Raw genomic sequence first — 21,739 nt, 5'->3', positions numbered from 1 at the left:
TGGCATTGCAGTGCCAGGAATGAAAGAATTAAACTCCTCAGTGGCTTATGTTAGGATGGTGAAAACATCTTCCTGTAGAAAGGAGTATAGTACAATTTCTGTTCAAATTTTTAGTACTTGCAGAATGCCTTAACAGGGTGTAAAATTGCTCAAAATCTTGCTGCATATTTAATAGCAGAGAAACTTGTCATTGTAAAAACATGATCATAATTTTACTATTGGAAACAGAAGATGAACTGTAGATTGAAAGCCGTCATGCTTTTCCTGTGAAGCCATGTTGAACTAAGACCTGCTCTACAAAGAGAAGAATTAGCATGAGCTGGTGATCATCTCCAGTTGGCATATTTAGTGTTCAAAATGAACTGGAAAGCATGACTCAAACTTTCCTGGTTGCCTGCCAGAGAGCAGACGTTTTGGTTATCTGTGTGAGGGACCAGTGAGGACTGGCTGCTATTTAAGGGACCGGGAGCCAGGAGCTGAGTGTGGTAACACAGTCAGCCATGTTCCCCGATACCCAAGCAATGCAAACCAGGAGATGGCAGCCAGGATCAGCCAAGAGTGCAGATCATCAGACAGGTTTGTGGGAATGAGGCAGGTCTGGGGCCAAGCTGGAAGTTGGTCTGCAGATCCAGGCCTGGATCAACAGCATCTGTGGCCAGCCGTGGGCATGGTTGTGGCTCTGCTGCCGACCGGTACTCCTGTGTTGTAGCTCGGGCAGGGACTGAATACCCATGGCTGAGCTGAGATGGGGCTCCTGGGCCCATGAGCAGAGGTGGGGGTGGAGTCCTCTGGTGGGGCTGGTCAGGACCATGAAAGCCCATTAGTATCCTCAGATCTAATGGGCTCCATCTGTTGAGAGTGTCAATGGTAATGCTGAGCAAATCACTTAGTCGAGCTAATATAATTATGTAAGAGTGTATGAATTTAAACACTGGATAATTTTGCTTTTCTTTTAAACCTCATATTGTGGTTGGTTTTGCTCTGGTTGTTGAATTAAGTAATCCAAATTACTGAAACAAAGATTTATGATTTAGAGGTACTCTTCAATTAAAGACTAATACTCGGGTTGAAAGTGGTGCTACAGTGGTTAAAAGAGCCCATTTTCTTATTTTAAAATCATAGCATTCATTCAGGCTGATCTCTGAAATAATTGATCAGATTCTAATATTGATGCCTTAACTTTTTTGTGAATAGAAAAAAAGTAAATTTTGCTTTCGAACAGCAAATTGAAAAAGCTGAATCTGCTAATCTGGCGTTCAGTGACAGATTAAAGATTATAGTCCGGATTTCAGGTATAAAGCTGGACAGTTTTGAGCCTTGGAAAGAATCAAATGCAGGTTTGTAGGGTTTTTTTTTTTCCTTTGGCACTATTTTTTACATAGTTAGCTAGACATTGTCAACAAGTAGGTCCCATGTAGGGTCATGTTTGTTTTTACAAGTATGACAGAATTCGTGTCCTTTTCCAGTATCTCACATTGCAACAACCATGGGTATTTTTTGCCAAGCACAGCTGAAGTTGGCTTGTTTTGAAATCATCAACTTGAGGTTTGGATATCTCCAAAAAGAGACTCCCTGCCGTTTAAAGAAGGCTGGGTACACGGTCTCTCTAGTTACTTATATGATCTATATCCTGTGCTGTTGAGTCTCAGGGTTGAATTAAGCTGCTGCTTATTAGTAGCAGAGCAGTAACGGTCTGCAGCTTAAGCCTTTGTGGCAAGTGTAGGATAATACAATTTAGCTTAAATCCTGATCTCATTATGCCTTGAACTTGACTTGGAGGGAATATGAATGTAGACAGTTATCATAGTCCAGCTGATGCACAGTAACTTACTATGGCCCAAGCTGTTAACCACCATGTCAGAATTTTAAGAGAATAAAAAAAATTCCAACTGTCAGTCTCAAGTGATTCTCCTGTCTCCTTTTTTTTAAATAGGAAATCTTCAGATTAACCAATATTCTCTTATTGGTAGAATAATTCCTTTCCATTTGACAGAGTATTGCTGTGGACATTTGGTATCTCTCCCACCTCTTTTCATTTTTGTCTGTATTGATCTCAAATGAAGCTTGCTGACAGTAGTGATGGAGAAGTGAGGGCTGTAGTCTGATCTTCAAGTGACAGCCTTTGACAGAGGTGGTCTGGAATTATTCTTGGTGCCCATTTAGAATTCTTGGGGCACATTGTCACCTGTGTAGAAATGTTGTGGCATAACATGATGCTGATTTGTAGTGTGGAGTTTGCTGGTTAGCTCTAAATTTAACTGTAGTTTTTAAAATTCCTCTTATAAATTGCCTGTAATAGTAGCCCTGTCTGCACCCCAAAGTCTTAATCTGTATATCTGCAATAATGTTTTAAAATAGCTTCTGTTCTTATTTCTTATGCCCATTCTGTACACCTAGTAATCCTTTAATTAGGTGGGAGTTTTCTGGGTTTTAACATAAATGCCATTCTCTAATTGGCTATTTTCAAGGCAGCGCTTGAAAAAGGAAACAGTTAGCTGCATTTGATAGTAGTTTAGGCCCATTAGGCTGTTCAAGCCTACTGACTTTCTATAGTTGAATATATATGCCTGTTACTGCTTGGATGTGATTTTTAAAAATGTAGAGGAAAACACTCTCTATATGTAGAAGATTCATGTTTTTCCTCATTGTTTTGAATTGTTTTCTAAGATTGTTTCAAAAAAATTGTACCAGCGCTAATTCCTGTATGTCATAGTAAGCTGTCATTCAGCTGATTTGCATTTTTAGCATAAGTTTTCGTGTCCTCTTTTTCAGAATCCACATCTGTCCTCACTGATTTCAGAGGGAACAACCTTTGAAGTGCCAGTTACAAAAGCAGTTCAGCTCACTAGAGAAGATGCGATAAAAACTGCATTGCTCTTAGAACTTGATATTGCAGTAAGTTAGTGATGGCTTTTTCTTTAGTGGGTTAAAATAAAGGGTGAAAAGCATGTGTGTTATGTATAATAACTGGGGCAAAATTATTTATCTGACTGTTTAAAAAGAAAAAATAATTCCCTATACAATGGGATGTCAGCTTAGGCTGATCCATTTTGTAAATGCAAAGCTTGATTTGTTCACTGAAAGATGTGACTCAATGGAGGTCAAAACAGAAATAAAGTGTCAAATTAATTTCTTTTTTGTTCCGTGGATATTGTATTGACTGAAATACCTTTTTGAAGGGCATTTGCAGTGGAGAAGGGCAGGCAGGGAATATTGAAAATGAATAATCTTTCAGTTTGTAAGTATACAACTTAGGGAATATTCAGAAACTGTACAGTAAATTGTGACTATGCCTTGTGGTAGGTAATCTACACAAGTAATAATTTGACTAGTATGATCAAGTGATAAGAATCTTTAGCTCTTGAGCACTGTTCCTGCCTCTGGCATTCATTTGCTCTGACTTGTTAACATACTACTCAAACTGTCAACGTCTGTTACCCTAGGTGTAAAAACTGGTTTAGTTTATTCAGGGAAGATCATGTTTTGTATACTGGTTTGAAGATGAAGATGGTCGGGGTTGTTCAGCCTAGAGAAGAGAAGGCTTCGGGGAGACCTTATTGCAGCCTATCAGTACTTAAAGGGGGCTTATAAAAAAGATGGCGGCAAACTTTTTAGCAGGGCCTGTTGTGACAGGACAAAGGGGAATGGCTTTAAATGAAAGGGGGGTAGATTTAGATGAGATGTAAGGAAGAAATGTTTTACGCCGAGGGTGGTGAAGCACTGGCACAGGTTGCCCAGAGAGGTGGTGGATGCCCCATCCCTGGAAACCTTCAAGGTCAGGTTGGACGGGGCTCTGAGCAACCTGATCGAGTTGAAGATGTCCCTGCCTACGGCAGGGGGGTTGGACTAGATGACCTTTAAATGTCCCTTCCAACCCAAACTATTCTATGATTCTATGAAAGGCAGAGAGTGCTCGATATTACTTTACAAGAAATCTTTAAAAGGAAAATATGTTTCTTTTGAGTGGTTTTCCAAATTTGTAGAATATTGCCTTTGGGATGTTGTGATTTTGGCAGTAACTTTTATTGGACTCTTAGCTTAATCTGTGTCAATATCCATGGGACATCTTTAAATCTCAGTTATAAATAGAGTCTATTAAGTTTTGAGCAACTGAATCTCTGAGATGACATGGTTTTTTGCATATATTTGTATGTATACATGTATCCTGTCATAAGCACTCACTGAAAATTTGAACATTTTTTGGCTTTTTCTCCTAACATTCTCAACAGTCTGTCTATGCAGGTCACCTCACCTGACGCATAAGAGAAACATAATGATGCAAGTATAATTCTGTATGTTCCTATAACAGGCAGAAGCTTGAGCAGGGTTTCAGCAGTTGTGTACAAGAACCTCAGCCAACTAAGTGGAATCTAGGTCTTAAGATCTGAGATACCTTTTAGTTTTCACTGTGCTCTTCTCTTGCTATTTTTCTTTTTTCCTCCAGAAAATAAAAACAGTTGGGGTCATTTCAGTCACGGTTCGTCAAATAGTTTAACCAGCAAATTTTCTTTTAGTGATAATGTATCTCTATACAAAGTTGCATTAATTATAAGGATTTCATTTCTCTGCTCTTCTCAAACCAGGAAACAAAAGTACATCAGTAATTAATGATCTGGGCTGATTATATAACACATCCTCTTAGTACATATTTTTTTTCCTTCTGTTTAGGCTACTCAGCAGTTCTTATTAAAGAGTGTCCAAATATTTAAACCAGATAAGGAATGATTTTTCTAATTAGTAAGGTTAAACCTGAAAAGAAAACATGAGTATTTAGTTTCTGATGTGCTCCAAACAGTGAAGTGCTAGTACAGAGTAAAAGAACATATGACTTCATGTGACTGTGACAGTAGGAAGATTGTTGTTAGGAATGGGGATGCTGTTGGCCTTGATTTGTGATACAATTTAACAGAAATGATCTCATATTTTAAAACAGGATACAGTCTTTGACTACCAACCTGGAGATGCCTTCTGTGTAATATGTCCCAACAATATCAATGAGGTGGAAGAACTCCTTCACATCTTGGGACTTTCTGAAAAAGGAGAGTACTTTGTTTGTGTAAGGGTTAAGGAGGGCACTAAAAAGAAAGGTATGATGTGATGCACTGGTCATGAACAAATACTCCTTTCTGTGTTGGTAGTAGTTGGTATGCATAGTTTTGAACGTTTTTATCTTTAGTATTGGGACACAGCTGTCATTTCATGGAGGCATGTTGGAAGTCACAGAGATGTGTTAAAAAAGAGAGGTTGCATAGAATGCTGCTGCTGGTTTTACTATAGATGAGTTAGCTTCTGACTGGGAATTTGAGCCTCGCATTGGCATTCAGCCATCTCATTCTTCCTCTGCTCCTTCATGTTTATGGAGGTGAGTTTTAATCACATAACCTAACAATCCCCCACTTGAAAGTAAAATCTCTCCTTGCACAGCACTTCACACCAATCTGTTTTAATCCTAAGAGGGCCACACTCCTGAAGCAGAAGACTTAGTGCTGCTGCAAGGTGCCTTTTAAGGGGCTCATAGGTTTATGTGGATCTGTTCTCCTGAGTCTTATGATCCCACACCTCAGAAAGGGTAGCTGCATGTTCAAGGTATGCCCGTGTACTGCCAGCTGGACCTGTGAGAATTACTCTTCTCTTGCTTTGCAATTGGTGTCTTAATGATGCTGCTGAGTTGTGCCTGTAGTTCTGCACAATGGGGTAGGGCTCTTTGTTGTTCCAGTCTACCGGTAAATCAGTTCCCATGGTGAGATTCCCTGCATCACTGAGGGCAGCACAAATTGTATCTTAAGTATGAGATGTAAATGGACCCCTGTTCTTGGAATTGGCGAGTAACTCACTTGTTAATGAGGTGAGTTTACATGACAGGCCATGTTGTAACATATCATATGGGATGTCCAGGCCCAGCTGTTCCCCAACCTTGAACCCTACTCCAGTAACTAACCTCTGCTGGGAGTGGTCACCGGTTAGATTTGGTGCAGAGCCAGTATCAGTTACAGCCTGGTCCCTGCACTGGGGATGAACCCTGTGTCTGCATGTCTGGTCTGGCTGTTATCCAGCCCCACTGTGCTGAACCCACTCCCCCTGTAACCCCCCCCTCGGGGAACCCCCATTGTACTTGTTCCTCTGGGACAGACTCCCTCCAAACACACCTGCTTCTCCCCCCCCCAGAAATAAAAAAAAGAACAAAGAAAGGTCCCAGGAGGGTCCCAGCTTTGTAACAATCTCCCTTTGGATCAGGGCTGGTCCTGAGCACCCTCAAGCTTAAGGCAGTGTCACCCTGTCCAGGGCCCAACAACCATGCACAGGCAAGCAACAGGAGATTGGGTGGTGTAGGGGGATTTCACAGGTATGCTACTTCTACAGTTTACGCTATTTACAGATGTTACAGAATCAAGCACATTTACAAAGGAAGCAATTAAAAGGGAAGTATATAGCGAAGGAGGAGGTAATGGAGAGCCGAAAGTATCAGATCTTCATAGGAAGGTGGGCTCGAAATTTTGTCCTTCCTGAAGGCTAGTAGGTTTTTCTGTGCAAATCAGAGCTCTGCTACCTGGCTGCATAAAATTTGAACCTCTCTCTCTAAGTTAAAGACAGTGTCAACAGCATGTTCAAAGTGAAGAACTCCTTGAATAGGCACAGAGAGATATTGTCTCCTTCCTGCCTACGGAAGTTCCCTTTCTTGTGCTATACTGATACTGCAGGAAGGACGTAAAGCTGCCTTAAAAGGGCACTTTGAGTTCATCCATGTCAGAGCACCTTCTATGTGGAACAGAGCCTGTTTAGCCAAGTGAACATAGCTTAGCCCCTTGATTGTTCTTCTATAGCAAAAAACCTGTCCTTCCAAGGCAAAGTTGGTAAAATAATTGAGTGAAACTTGGGATATCCATGCTCTCATCCTATGTGTAAATAATCCAGGTTATTGCATCTCTGGCTGCCTATTGTGGCACTAATTGGGGAAAAAAGGTGAAATTACGCATTATTTATGCAACATTTTGCCATATCTTGTGTGTAAAATGGCATGCCTGTTTGTGAATATTAATGAATGATAATGGAAAGGAAGATCATACCACTGGATTGCAGCACAGAGAATCAAAGTTCTTGGTTCTGCTCTTGAGTCTTCTGGGTGACCCAGAGCAAATCATACTGACTTTTCACACTTGCCTTGGATACTTGGCGAGGACCTAGCAAGTTGCTGCTGATCCACTGATCTCCAATCATGGCTTCTACACTGACTTCCATCCACTGCAGTTATGAAGTTAAATGATTTAGGAACAAAGCCAAATTAATTTCTTTGGAGCTGTGCTGGTGAGCAGAGAATCATTACGTTACTATAATTTAATCTGTACCAAAGAATTCAGCTCTATAATGCAGCTTTGCAATTCCTAGCAATGTTCCAGAGTTGCTTTCCTTTCGAGACGGTTGTCTCTTAACTGCATTCACATTTCTGAGGAATTTGTAATAGTTACTACAAACTATTATGATTGTGGGCTTACTGAATGAAAAGAGCTGAAAAACCTGGGAGAAGAGAAAAACATGAACAGCAGGCTGTGCCTGTGCTGCATCTTCAAGATTTACCAGGAATTCCACTGGATTTTGTTCACAACCTCTCTTTGTTCAGTCTATGAATTCTTTGATGAAGTAGATGAAATCAGTTGAGAGGAAAAAACAGAAATTATTGGCAGTCTGGTACAAAGTCTGTTGTTCAAATACTGGATTTCTGTAGTTGTTTTTTTTATTGTATGTATGAGCATCCTAGGAAGATGATTAAGTACTTCTTGTAACATGCTGTCAGCCTGTTCAAGAAAAGGAAGTTTATATAAATGTGAAAATGGATGCTTCTTTCCTGCATTATATTTATGCTAATCCTCTTATCTTCTAAAAGTAAATTTTGTTCTTTGTAGCAAGGGTTCAGTCAAGTAATGCTGATACGAAGAGGTAATTTAGCAAGTTATATAGGTATATTCTTAGAGCGAAAATTCTGTAGTATTAAAGGGCCCTTGAGCACGGGAAAAAAGCATAGTAAGAATCAGTAGCTAGATGTCAAAGCCAAGAAACATTGTCAAGAGAAATCCCAACATGTAAGTTGGGTCTGTAAAGAAACAATTTGGGACCTGCAGAGCTTATTAATTAAAGGTGTTTTGTCATATAAATGCTCTTATATTGCTTTTGGAGTTAACTTAGAATAGCCGCTTTAGCATGACATGGCATGAGGCTGATAAGCCTGGCTGCACCCTAGCTGATTCCATGAAGGGATAGATGGGATGTCAGGGTACCTCCTTCCCAGAAATGGAACCTGTAGAGAGTACAGGGGGGATTATTTGCTTGTACAGAAACCCCTTGGATCTGCTTGGCCTCAGAAGCTCCAGCTTGGTACTGGCTGTGTACACCTTTGGTTAGATCATTAGAAAAGTTCAGCGTGTTCCAATTTTCGGGAGTGCTTATTGGTGGAGGGGTAAAAATGTGGATGTTCGTTTTCCTAGTAAGCATTCCTCTGAATTTCTTCAAGGTGGAAAGTGGCAACAAAGCCTTGAGTGGTTTAGCAATGAAATGTATTTGAACACTAGGGTATTATACCCCTCTCTTTGTTTCTTGCTTTCCTGAGCAGTTTTGACTTTTCATTGGAAAATTGTCATTGATACTTCATTGGAAAACTGTCTTGCTGTTTAGTTTATAATTTCCACTAACAAGCTGGGGCTTAAACATGCAGAATTGAATGTAGTTTAGCTCTCTTGTATTTCTTGAAGGAGCAAGCACTCTGTGATGCCATTTTTGCATGTTAATAGATGCACGTTTTGTTTTGTTTTTTTTTCTCCCGCTGAACTAGGAGCAGCTCATCCACAACACATCCCTGAAAGAAGCACTCTGAAATTCATTCTAACCTGGTGTCTGGAAATAAGAGCAATTCCCAAAAAGGTGTTTATGTGTTTGTTCTTTCAACGAGAAATCCTTAGTAATTCTATGCTGTATGGGCTCTTACAGATCTATCCTTTCTTTGTGTGTAGTTAACCATGTTTCTTGGTGAATAAGGATTGTCAGTTTGTATGCTGCTGTCAAGTTTTGTCACTGAAAATAGGCATGTTACTCTATGCAAACATACCATAATGTCTTCTAAATTATTTTAAAGCTTTTCTTCAGCATTTCAGTAACCTGGCAGAATTCGAAGAAAGATTTTTGCTTGTATAGTATTTGTTCTCACAACGTGTGAATATTATTTTCCTTTCATTCTGCGTCTGCAAAAAAAAAACGGAAGCTTGCAGCTGGAAATGCATGTCTATTTCTACTATTGTCAAAACACATTTTAAAGATAACTTTGTATGAAGGATGAAGCTAAACAGTTGTGTTGGTTGGGTCTCTAAGGGAAATCAGGTATTAGAAGGACCTTTTTACTCAGTTTAGTGGATTTTGCAGCAGAAGAGAATCTTCCAATTGTTTCAACCTTTTCAAAACTGCACTTAACAATTTTGAAAATTTGTCTCAACAATAAGAGTAGGGAGAAAGTGCTAGCTGGGGAGTATTGCCCAAGCCAGTTTTTATTATCTGCTTTAGTACCTGTTCAGTGTAGAATGTGCTTTATGTAACTCCGTACTCAAAACTGTTGTCTGGAAGCTCAGACTTTGAGCACACTCAAATTACTTTCCAAGTATTCTGTTGTGTAGAATATGTCATCTTGATTGCACTTGGTGTTTTGAATCACTTTTCTTTTATGCACTGTGTCTATTTCCACCTTGCTTTTGGAAAAAAAGCTTTTGTATTTACATCTGATTTTTACTTTAATGCTTAATTTAATTTTCCCCTAAGAAAAGCTTGCCGTACCATTATGTAGGCATAAAGTATGGAATAAAACATCACAGCAACATTTACGTGACTCATTAAATACCATACTTTATTTACAGTAATACCTCTTCTAAGACTTTTTATTATTCCTTTCCTGGCTTCTGTAACTTAGCAAATGGTGTTTTGTCTTGACTTAATTTGTGTTATGGAGCTGTTTACTTAACTAAAATGCAAATACATAAGTAAGAAAGCCTTTCAAAAATTTGGGATTTTCCAGGGAATGGGTTGTGCCTGTTTATTTGTCTCTCCCCTGCTCAGGCTAAGTAGGATTTTCTGACCTGCTAGCTTGTCTCAGACATTAGAGGAGCAGCCAAAAAAACCACAAAAACCCAAAAAGAGAAAAATACAAATTTTTCATAGTAGGTGAAAGTGTGCATTGGGAAATAAATCGTATTATCCATTAACCTGTCAGGTGACTGCTTCCTGTCCCCAGGCATCCCAAGTTTTTCCCAGATTTATGACTATTTTTCCAAATGGACAAGTTTTTTTACCCTTCACTCTTACTTTCTTCCCCACAGGCATTTTTGCGAGCTCTTGTAGAATGTACCAGTGATGTGGGAGAAAAACGGAGGCTTCAAGAGCTTTGCAGCAGACAAGGAGCCTCTGATTACACACGCTTTATTAGAGATTCTAATGTTTGCTTGCTGGACTTACTTCATGCTTTTCCAAGCTGCAAGCCTTCTCTTAACCTGTTAATTGGTAAGTGACTGATTTAAATTTAATTAGATTTGGTTTCTGAAAATGCATGAGACTAAATGTTCAATTTCCCAAGAAAGGGGCATAACTGTTCAGTTAACTGCTTTAGAAATACTATAGTATCCATAGTGATCAGACTAAAACTATTGTTGGGGAACAAAGCTCTGTTCTCCAGTTTGTAGTCTTTGGCCTTCATTCTGCAAACACTGAGGTACATACCTATGCTTCAGTTGAGTCTGGATTGCTCCTGTGCATAAAAAAAATAAGCATAAGGTGTTTGCAGGATTAGGGTCTTTAAGAAACATTTCATCAACTACTTACAATTAAAAAAGACATGTTTTTACAACTCTTGATTTCCCTGCCTACATGTTCTTTTCTTGCACTTTTAAAACAGAAAGCTTTCCCCAGTATATTTGTATTTATGTAATGTCCAACACACTCACTGGGTTCCATATATAAAACATTGATGGAATGAGGCTCCAATTGTAACCATCTCAAATACATCTGAAAATACTGGCAGTTATTTTCCAGATTAAAAAACAGAATTTCTTAATGTATTTCATTATATGAAACAAAAAAATTGCTTTTTATGTTCTTGCAATCGTCTTCTCCATGCCTATCCCAAATCTCACCTTCTTAGTACACTGTGGGGCTTTAAAAAATAAATACAAGCTCGGCTCCACTTTATACAAATACATGAATTCTCACAGTGAAAGCAAAACCACTTAGCTTTTCAAAGGTGGTATGGAACATGCTGTAGCAACTGAACTGAATAAAGAAATTTAGCAAGTTTTCTACACGTGTTCCCCCAGGGAGGTAACGTGCTGAATGGGCTTAGTGTCTTCTTTAAGTGATTTCACTGAACTAGCTTTTCTTAACTCTGACTTGCAACTATCTTATGTAGCAGAGCATCTTTAAAATATGTCAGGGTGTCCATGTACTGGTTAGAATATGTGCAAAAGGGTGGTACATGTGGAAAAACAACTAAAAAGCAGTTAAACTGTATGTTATGCTGTTACTCCACTGTATGGTTTCCGGCATTTGCTATGCCCATTTTTTCTGGTATTGCTCGCTTATTGTCACCATTCCCCACCACATTGTCCGCTTAGCAATATGTCTGTCTCCTTTTAATATGCCCTTCTCCTCAGCTAAAATGTGCAGTCTGCGTGCAAGTCATTCTTTTGAAAGCACCAGTGAGTTTGACCTGTTCGGTATATGTACATAGATACGTAGATATAAATGTGTGTTTCTCATTGGAAAAATGCCCAGTAAACTCCTGTCTCTGTTGGTTTTTTTAGCTGTGATTTCAAAAATTTGCATAGGTACTCAATAGTGGTTTGAAATTGAACTGGCACATCTGCTTCTAGGACATCATATATAGGAAACTTTCAATCAAGCAATTCCTATACTGAGAGCTTTTGAGCTCTTAGATGAAAGGGGGGGGAAATTAAATTTCAAGCTTCACCTTGTCCACTAGCTACTGGCATCTCTTCTGTGCACCTTACAGTTGTTTTTAATTGACCAAGAACCCCATGAATTAACTGTTGTGGCCTCATTTTATAGGATCTCTAACAGATGTTCCACAAAGTCTAAAAAACATTCAAAATAGAGTTCAAGTCTTCATAGCTTATTTCTGAACCACAAACACAATGTTAATAGAGTAAAATTACAGTTAAATTATAATATGCTTGTAACCTGTTGTAGTGTAAACACTCATTACATGATATTTTTATTGGGGTGAATCAAATAATAAGTGATGCTTTTTTTTTTAATTTTAATTTTTCAGAACATCTTCCTAAATTGCAAGCCAGATCCTATTCAGTGTCAAGGTAATGAAATATTCAAATTATATCTCCTTGGTAGTTTAGGTATGCTTTTTAGTCTCAAATGTGTATGTACATTATAATCTAAAGAAGAAAGAGAAGAATGAAGGATAAAACCTGAGGAAAAAGTGATTGTGTCCCTGTTGCAAAAAACCACAGGGTTTGACTATTTCAAACAACATTGTTTTGAGTGTCTGGCAAGACTTTGGTAGAGTGCTCAAGAACAAGCTCACACTCGTGTGAATCTGTTGTGATTTAACCTCAGTCAGTCGGCAACTGAGCACCACACAGCCGCTCGCTCACTCGCCCCCACCATCTCCTCCCTGGTGGGATGGGGGAAAGAATTGGAAGAGTAGAACTGAGGAAAACTCATGGGTTGAGATAAAAACAGTTTAATAATTGAAATAATAATAATACTGTAGTAGTAGTAATAATAATAATCTCACCCCCTGCTGACCGATGCCCAGCCAGTCCCCAAGCAGTGGCCCCCCCCGGCCAGCTTTCCCCCAGTTTATGTACTGAGCATGACATCACATGGTATGGAATGTTTCTTTGGCCAGTTTGGCTGTGCCCCCTCCCAGCTTCTTGTGCACCTCCAGCCTTCTCAGTCAGCAGACCATGGGGAGCTGAAAAGTCCTTGGCTAGTGTAAGCACTACCTAGCAACAACTAAAACATCGGTGTGTTACCAACATTATTCTCATCCTAAATCCAAAACCCAGCACTGTACCAGCTACTAGGAAGGAAATTAACTCTACTCCTGCCGAAACCAGGACAGGTAGATATTTGGATTCCCTTCTGTAGGCACTGGCCTCTGAGTCCAACCTTAAGATGTTTTCTAACTAAATGGAACTGCTATAAGATTGTATAGCTATCTCTCAGATTTGTGGGGGTTTTTTTTTATACTTTTGTCTTTGCAGTTCAAACTTGTATCAGCCAGGAAAACTGTGTTTTGTATTTAATATTGTGGAGTTCCCTGCCTGTCCTGCTAGACCAGTCTCACGGAAAGGAGTATGTACAGGGTGGCTTGCTGAGTTAGTTGCACCTCTACTGCACCCCAATAAAAACACTCTGGATACAAAAGGAGGAAGCTCTTCAACTGAAAAGGTATGAATATTACATCTAAACTCTTTAACAGTTAAATTTATGCACGTTTGAAACAACTGCAGGTTTCTTTGTTCACTGCTCTGATATAATGCGGCTGTTCTGGCAGCATACAGCTTCGTTTTGCAGTTCTACCCTACTTGTAAGTTTACCCTTCTCTCTGTAACATGTCTAGAACTTCATTGCTAAGTTGCTAAACTTACATTTTACTTTATCTTTGGCTACCTGAGTTGTGAAACTTCCGTTTGCTGAAAGGCCCAAGTTGTTTTCCACCCCACTGTAGCCCTAAGCGAGTCTTGGAGGATGTTTTCATGGACTAAAATAACACTGTGCAATTAAATGGTTATGACTGTTAGTGTCGTAGGAGAGAGACACCTGGTCACTTCCAGGAAAGGGTGGCAGATGATAGGGGAGAAATCATAAAACTCACTTCTTGTCAGGTCTCGCACAGTTTGCAAAGGCAAAGTTATTGAATATGACACAGGGGACAGTCATCTGTGGTATTTCTGATGTGCATCAAAGATGGTTTGGCATGGTGGATATTATTAGGAGAAGGTGCACTTTTTTTTTTTTTTGCCTCTTTTCCTTTCATGGCAGAGAATTTATGTAATGAATCGGTCTCAAAGTTATTAGGTGTAAGCTAATTATTAAAAATTTGGAATTCTACTATATAATTAATATGACAAAAGATCTACTGCCAGACAATCTATATTTGATTAAGAAAAATGGAAACAAACATAGAATTTGGTTACAAGAAAACTGTGCCACTAATTCAAGGTATTGGTCTAGCAAAATGGAATGAAAACCCATACAAGTTATCTTCATTTTTTAAAACTAGCTCAAAAGACAAACTGATTAATATGTGCATCATATATCTTATTCCAGTATTCACATCTGCTCTTTATTTAAAATATAATTGATTTGCAGTATATTAAAGATCAAACATGAAAAAGAGGTGGAATTAAAAAAAAAAAAAGGATTGTTACAAAGTGAGTCTGAATAAAGTTCAGAACTATTTGCGTCTGCTGTGCAAGCTAGAATTCGGCATGGATAAATGTGCAGCAATACATGTAGATTGCAGAAATATGTGGAATACCAATACAAAATAGATGAGTGTGATATTATGCAAAAATACCTTAGATTAATTGAAGACACTTTACAGTATAAATGTGTGTGCCATTTGCAGTGTTTTTTAAAGGAATGACCACTTCGGAATCATTAATAGGGAAAATAGCCTCCTAACTCAAGTGTGGTTTGAAGTAGTAAGTGTAACAGAAATACAAATATTGCCCCTCACCGGCAAGAATTATACTATTTTTTTTATCATTGTGAAACCAGGAAGATGATCCTGTTTAACGTTGTAGTATCTGTAGTGAATTAAATTATAAGAAATGAGTAGTGCTAAACCACTCAGGTTTACAGAACAAAGTTTAAATAACTTGGTCTAGTGCTTCACTCCTTCCTTACACTTGAAAGTAAATTCAAATCCTTTCATAATTAATACGCAAAATAGATCGGATGTTCGCTTATGACTTTAATGGATGAAGCTCTGCTATGGCTGCTGCTGAGACTTGAATAATCTTTTAAAGAATTAAAAATAGTCATCTCTTGTTTTCTATACATTGTGTTAGCCATGCCTCAGAGAATAGTAGTGGAGCTCCTATTAAAATTATATTTAGTCTTCCTTTCAGACACAGATCTGAAGATCAGAATTAGAGTTTACCAGTGGAAGGATACAAACCATTTTCCAAGATCTTTGAGCAGTTACTGCCTCCCCTCACCCATACACATTTTTGGAGATCATGTAAAACTTTTATGAAAATTAAGAAAGCAAGTTCAGTATCAGGAGGCTTCAATTCGCTATAAGCAAATCCTCACCTCCACTGGAATATTTTTAGATGTCCACAATGTAAAAAAAGGTTGAGTAGCCTAAAATGGCAATAAACTAGCTTTACTTCCCTTAGAGTACCGACACCAAGCTTTCCATTCATTCTGTAACAATGTTCCCCAAGTTTATGGTGCAGTCAACTTTCATATTCAGAAACTCGTGTTTGTGTGGTTTTCCCTAGTTTTCCTCCAGATGGATTAATAGGTTTGTAAATATGGTGTGTTTTATTTCAGAAACTTGTGAAATTTTATTCTAAATGTCTGTGTGGTATTAAAAATAAACTCTGAAGCTCAGGATTTGGAAGGGTGTGTGGACACATACGCTATGTAAATATCCTGAAGGTTCTAAAAATTTCATGGTATTTTCACTGCTTAAGAATACTCTTCAATTGTATTCTATGTAATTTCATTTTAGATATCTATTTTTGCTCGTCCAAACAATAATTTCCACTTACCTGCAGACCCATCTGTGCCATTCGTGATGGTTGGTCCAGGAACAGGAATTTCACCATTTATTGGTTTCCTACAACATAGGTACGTACCAAGTTGTTAACCTGGAAAGCAGCCTTTTTATGTTGAATAAAATACAGCCTCAGGTTTTGCTGTATATGCAAATGCAGTTAATCTTTTTTTTTTTTTCTTTTTTTTTTCCTTCCTACTTTTTACTTTTTGTGGCAGTGGTATGCTGATTAGAAACAGTCTTATTAATTTTAAACAAGCAGTGCTTGTGTATTTATTTGTTTTTCAAATGAGCAAAACTTACACTTTCATCTGACTGTATTTAATATCCATAGTGGATATATGAGGCATTGGGTGAATTGCAGAAACAGTAATAAGAAATGAAATCTTTTATCTGCGTGTTGCTAGTTCCTGTAAGAGGTTGGTAGTTTTTAGAAACAGGGTTGATTGGCTTAAGTTTGGTATTCAAAATCCATTTCCTTCAGAAGTGGCATCTATATTAAAAGCCTTGGCATGATGAATGTCAACTTTTCTCCCACATTCCCTCGTTTCTGTGTGTTTACACATTTTGATGTTTTAAGATGAGGAGTTTGGCACATGAACCCTCAACTGGGCAGTAGTCTTGGGTTTTGTGGGTTTATATTTGAGGGAAGGCAGATCCCTTTTTTTCCCCTCCAACCCCAGCAGCGTAATTTTGCAAGGCAAAGAGGTGCTTGTTCAAAAAGTGACAGATACCATCACCAAGAATATGTAAAAACATGATCATTTGGAGGAAATGAAGAACAGGAAGAGTGGAATATTTGGGTGGGAGTGGTTGCAAGTTTCACAGGTAACTGACACATATCATTCCTACATAACTCATTAGTTCCAGCAAGATAATGGAGTTTCTTGCATCCTGTAACAATTGTTTTTAAACCATTTTATTTGTGAGAAAAGGGAAGTTTTGACATGATGTTTCTGACTCCATGCTTCCACTTTAACCAAATCATTATGTACAATCCTTACTCCTTAATTTTAACTCCCAAGTATACCTTTATCTCTCAGAAGTATTTTGCATTTTATTTTAAAGGATTCCTGGCATTTCATAAGCACTTGATCAATGACAAATGAAATCTCTCTCTCAGAATGTAACTAGAAAGTTGCAGCTAAAACCCCTTTAAAGTAATACCTTCAGCATTGTTTGAAGAAAATGCAGTAACTCTTCTGATGATGTGGTAGTAAAGAGATTGTTATTCATAAAGTCTAGCAGGTTTCTACAGCTAAATGGAAAGCATGCTAAAACTGCTTTGTGCTGAGTTTTCCCAGGTGTTTTTCCCAGGCTTCCAATGAGGGATAAAGGGTAGTGATATCCTTATTGAGCAGTCAGGATTGTTTTGTGAGATGTTTGAAAGTGTCAGTCTTGACTTTTCCAATATGAAACTGTGACAAAAAAAAAAAATCCACCCTTTGAAGTTGATTGATTTTGAGCTGGGCCAAAAGTGAGTAGTCAAGAAAATCAAAGAATGAGGGTTTGACTGTGATTTACCTTAAGTCGTTCCACATTTCTGCCAATCCAGAGGTTTATTAAAGCACTACTTTAAATGAGAATTAGATTATAGAAGTTTTAGATTCTGCACTTGATAAAACAGGATTGGATTTTTTTTTTTTGTCTGTTTAGGCAAAAGCTGAGAGAAGAACATGCAGACTGGGAATTTGGAGAGACATGGCTGGTTTTTGGTTGTCGGCATCAGGATCGAGACTATTTGTTCAAGCAAGTTCACTATTTAGCATTCATTTTCTACTGATGAGGGAATGCTTATCTCTGAGCCATTACTAACAGTTTTTATTGCCTTTCAGAGATGAGCTCAGATGTTTTCTTGAAAATGGCACATTAACTCATCTTAAGGTTTGTTTCTCAAGAGACTCTTCAACTGCAGAAGTAGCCCCGCCTAAATACGTGCAAGATGTCATTAGGCTTTATGCTAAGGAAATTGCCAGAGTCCTCCTGAAAGAGAGAGGTTACTTCTATGTATGTGGGTGAGTAGAGTGGAGATGGACTGTCTCAGAAAGAGAACAGAGTTAGCAGAAGTTTGAGGCTTTAGAAAGACGTAGAGCTGTCTGAAAGAAAGGGCCAACACGATGCTGAAAGAGCCTTCCTGGAACACTAGAATTTCATCACTATGTCCATTTTTTCCAATATAGTCTTGAAAGTATAGCTTGTAACCACACAGTTCCACTGGTTGCTTTAGTCACTTATTTCTTTTTTAGTAGTCAATTAAGCTGTAGGAGGTTTCAAACTAATAGATTTCTCTTGAGAAAATGAGATATTTGAATACACGTGATGATAAACTGCACAGCTGTGAGATAGCAGCAGTATTCTGCTGTGTTCCAGGCTTGGGAGGGCCAGAATGCTAAAGCTCTGTAATAGTAATATATTTTACGGTGGGAAGTTTTATTTGTGGACGCTAACTTACCTGGAGGTTTGAGATTTTTAGGAAGTTTGTTGATAAATGGACAAACTGTTTGAATATAGAGCCCAATGTCAATACGTTCTCCTGCAGGTATAAACATCAGCTATTTGTGTTAAAAATAACATTATTAAAAAGTGAGGGTTTTGTTGGGTTTTTTTATATTAGAACCGTATGGTGATATAATAATACGAAATACTTCAGCAGGTCCAGTTCTCACTAGAAGACGACAATTATTCTCTGACAGCTCAACTAGGGTTCCAAGGTTTTTTTCTTACAAATTACAGCATGCTGAAAACTTTGTAAGGTTTGATTGAGAGAAACCCTTGTTACTGTCAATGCTCAGTTACATGAAAACTCAGTGAGAATCTTGCCATACAATACAGAAGCTATGTTTTTGTTTGGGATTTTTTTTAGCGCCTCTTTTCCAATATTATCCTGCCTCTGAAGCTATTGATAAAAGGAAAAATACACTATTATGCGTTTTCCTCCTCTTTTTTTTTTTTTTCCAGAGATAAGAAACACATGGCTGATGGTGTAAGTGATGCTGTAGTGGACATTTTAAGCATGGAAATGGAAGCTGACAAATTGGAAGCAATGAAAATCCTGGCCATGCTTCGAGAAGCAAAACGATATTTGCAGGATGTTTGGAGCTAAATATTTTCCTATGCCTTTGTAACACAAAAGATTTTGTTTCACATGTGTGCTTTTAACTAAAAGTTATTGTCAAAAGTGCTGTATGCAGTCACCCAAATCTTAACTTTCTCTATTGACCTTTCAGGCAGGAATATGAAATCTTTTAAACGACAGCAAACCCGGCTGCCTTTTGAAGTGTATGATTTTTTTTAACGATGTTACATAATGGACTGTCTCAGTGCCTCAATTCTCTCATTTTAAGATTGGTTTAATGTAGAAAGTAAAAACTTCTGCACTTGTACAAGTATAATTGTATGTTTACATTATATCCTGTATTTTTTCCTATAATGTATGCATAAAGAGGCTACAGAGTAAATATGTTACACACTGATCTATGCGTCATCAAATACATTACTGACTTGTCAAGATTTATTTGAACACTTCCTAGATAATTCCTGAGACTATTTGTATTTTTTCAGCTTGCACAACGGCAGTAACTGCCAAAAGGAATGAATGTTCAGAATGTGGCACAGAAAGGTTACTGCAGAATTTCAACTCTGAAGTTTTTTTTAAATACTTAGCTTTTTCATTCCATCATTACATCGCTTCTCACAGTTTTGCTACACTCCATGCTAATCCTTATTAGATTTTCCTGCATAATTCTTTTGAAATTATTTTCATTCCTGTCTCTAAAATGTTTGTCGTTTAATTTATGAGCAAACTCACCAGTTGGGTTGAATTTGGTTGCTGGAGTAATACGACTTAGTAAATACTTTCCCTGATTACTAAACTAATATTTTTAAGTTGAAGACATAGTAAAATATGGTGTTTTGAAAGCAGTTGCCTTTACATATGGCAATCCACTGCAAAAATCAAGTTGTTGGAAGCAAATTGTTGAAGTATCTGGTCTTCTTTCTAACACGGGCCATTTGCAGTGCAAATAGGTGGAAGAGTAAAAGTGTAAGTCATTCGTGCTTCTCTTCAGATCCCTCCTCTCTTCCCTTTGCTTTTTCTAACTACTAAACATCCGTGTTGTCTTCTTGGTTCCTTGTCATACTTAGATCGTTAAAGATAAACACAAAGTATGAGAGAATATTTTAGACAAATCAGTGTTTATTTCCTGGGGAGAATTCTCGTTTTGTTTTGCCTTACGCATAACCAGAACCACATCACTTACTCCCAAGTCTTGTGGTTGTCTAGTGATTATTAGTTAATTGGTAGGTAAATCAAGAAAAAATATGGAAAAAATATGACGATCAGTTAGAATAAAATCACGTGTTTAAAGAAGAAACATTCTAGTGAAGTGCCTGGAATTAAGGTTTTGGTATAACCTGTGTAATGATTATTTAAATATCTGTGGAAGAGATTAATTAAAATTTTGTGCAGAAATTCTTCAGCAGAGCAGTTATTTCAATCACTGTCAAGTAATCTCTGCCAAAAAAGCTCCATAGGGAGAGATGGCTTACCGTAATTGCAAACAGTGTATTGTTTGATCTTTGGCACATAAGAAGTGCTTCTTTTTGAAAAGTGCTCCAATTTTAAACTTTAATGGAAATGACTAAGGTGATACAAATATCAACATTTTGCATCAGCCAATCACCTTTATGTGTTTTTAAAAATTACTAATAAAAGAAAAAGCTACCAGTATTGCAATCGTAAAGATAAATCATTAACTACCTTCTGTTAACTGGAGTTTGTTTGGAAATAGCACTTATTATGTCATGTGTGTTCTCAGATAGGATTTATGATTTTCAGTGCCACTTGGAAGTTCTTGGAGATTACAGAGAAAACAATGTTTTTCTGACTGCAAGTTGCAGCTTTTCCCAGATCTCTTACAGGTATTCATTTTTGTGCTACTTACATATCACAATACAGAAGTTGTGATGGCCATTCCAGTAATACTACAGGTAATAGCGTACCACCTTTGGGGATATTAACAGCTGAGTGTCCTTTTCTGATAGTGTGTGTTGCATTTGACAGGGTCCGATACACAAACGGTATCCATGGATTTCCCCTCTCCCGTTACCAATTCTCTACAAAACTGACACACTTGGATTATTTAGTAATGTTAGTGGCAAGTCCGTAGTGAAGCGCACGAGCTTTATTGTGATCTCTTAGAACAAGAACAAATAGTTGCAGCTTACTCTTAAATTTGTAACTGCATGGTGCAAAGCCCAAAGTTCAAACCAACTAAGATAACCCCAACAAACACCACCGTGTGTTACCTGAAGGAAGTATTTTTGCATTCACATTCAGTGACGTTGAACGAGCAGGAAAGGCAGGGAGGAAGGGACTTCTGAGATACAGGAATCGTGGCGATAGAGAAGGCTTGCAATAAGAACTGCGTTTTTCTTAATTAAATTGTGTCTCCGTATAATTGGATAGTGCTGATTTATGACTCCTCCTCAGTGCGTCTTTTAGAAAAGCATACAGGGGTGGATTTTACTATACCTCCTAAAGCTAAGCAGGGGATTTTTTTTAACATCTTTTAGTTTTCTTTCGTTACAGAAATACCGTCTGTGCTTTTCCTCGTAATTCCAGAATTGGTTACAGAATTCCTTTGTCAGTTAAGAGAAATAGTGACGGTTGTGTGCTGTTTCTTGTATTTGAGCGGCTGACACACTTGGATTATTTAGTAATGTTAGTTGCAAGTCCGTAGTGAAGCGCACAAGCTTTATTGTGATCTCTTAGAACAAGAACAAATAGTTGCAGCTTACTCTTAAATTTGTAACTGCATGGTGCAAAGCCCAAAGTTCAAACCAACTAAGATAACCCCAACAAACACCACTGTGTGTTACCTGAAGGAAGTATTTTTGCGTTCACATTCAGTGACGTTGAACGAGCAGGAAAGGCAGGGA

General features: G+C 38.0%; 1 protein-coding gene across 2 annotated transcripts in view; it reads left to right on the top strand.

The window, feature by feature from the left end:
* The window catches only part of MTRR (5-methyltetrahydrofolate-homocysteine methyltransferase reductase), a 32,805-nt gene extending 11,549 nt beyond the window's left edge, over positions 1–21,256 (top strand). Inside the window, exons 6-15 of one of the 2 annotated variants that reach the window (XM_009321912.1) lie at positions 2,773–2,895; positions 4,934–5,087; positions 8,822–8,910; positions 10,350–10,530; positions 12,314–12,356; positions 13,269–13,455; positions 15,755–15,873; positions 17,456–17,548; positions 17,635–17,814; positions 18,758–21,256. In XM_009321912.1, the coding sequence (XP_009320187.1) occupies positions 2,773–2,895; positions 4,934–5,087; positions 8,822–8,910; positions 10,350–10,530; positions 12,314–12,356; positions 13,269–13,455; positions 15,755–15,873; positions 17,456–17,548; positions 17,635–17,814; positions 18,758–18,902 (1,314 nt within the window). In that variant the 3' untranslated portion in view covers positions 18,903–21,256. The remainder of the gene's footprint in view (positions 1–2,772; positions 2,896–4,933; positions 5,088–8,821; positions 8,911–10,349; positions 10,531–12,313; positions 12,357–13,268; positions 13,456–15,754; positions 15,874–17,455; positions 17,549–17,634; positions 17,815–18,757) is intronic. The other variant, XM_009321913.1, reaches the window with a different exon arrangement.
* The last annotated feature ends 483 nt before the right edge of the window (positions 21,257–21,739 follow it).

This window comes from Pygoscelis adeliae, unplaced genomic scaffold (assembly GCF_000699105.1).
Source record: "Pygoscelis adeliae isolate BGI_AS28 unplaced genomic scaffold, ASM69910v1 Scaffold144, whole genome shotgun sequence".
Classification (NCBI taxonomy): Eukaryota; Metazoa; Chordata; class Aves; order Sphenisciformes; family Spheniscidae; genus Pygoscelis; species Pygoscelis adeliae.
This window is presented reverse-complemented; position numbering and strand designations above follow the sequence as displayed.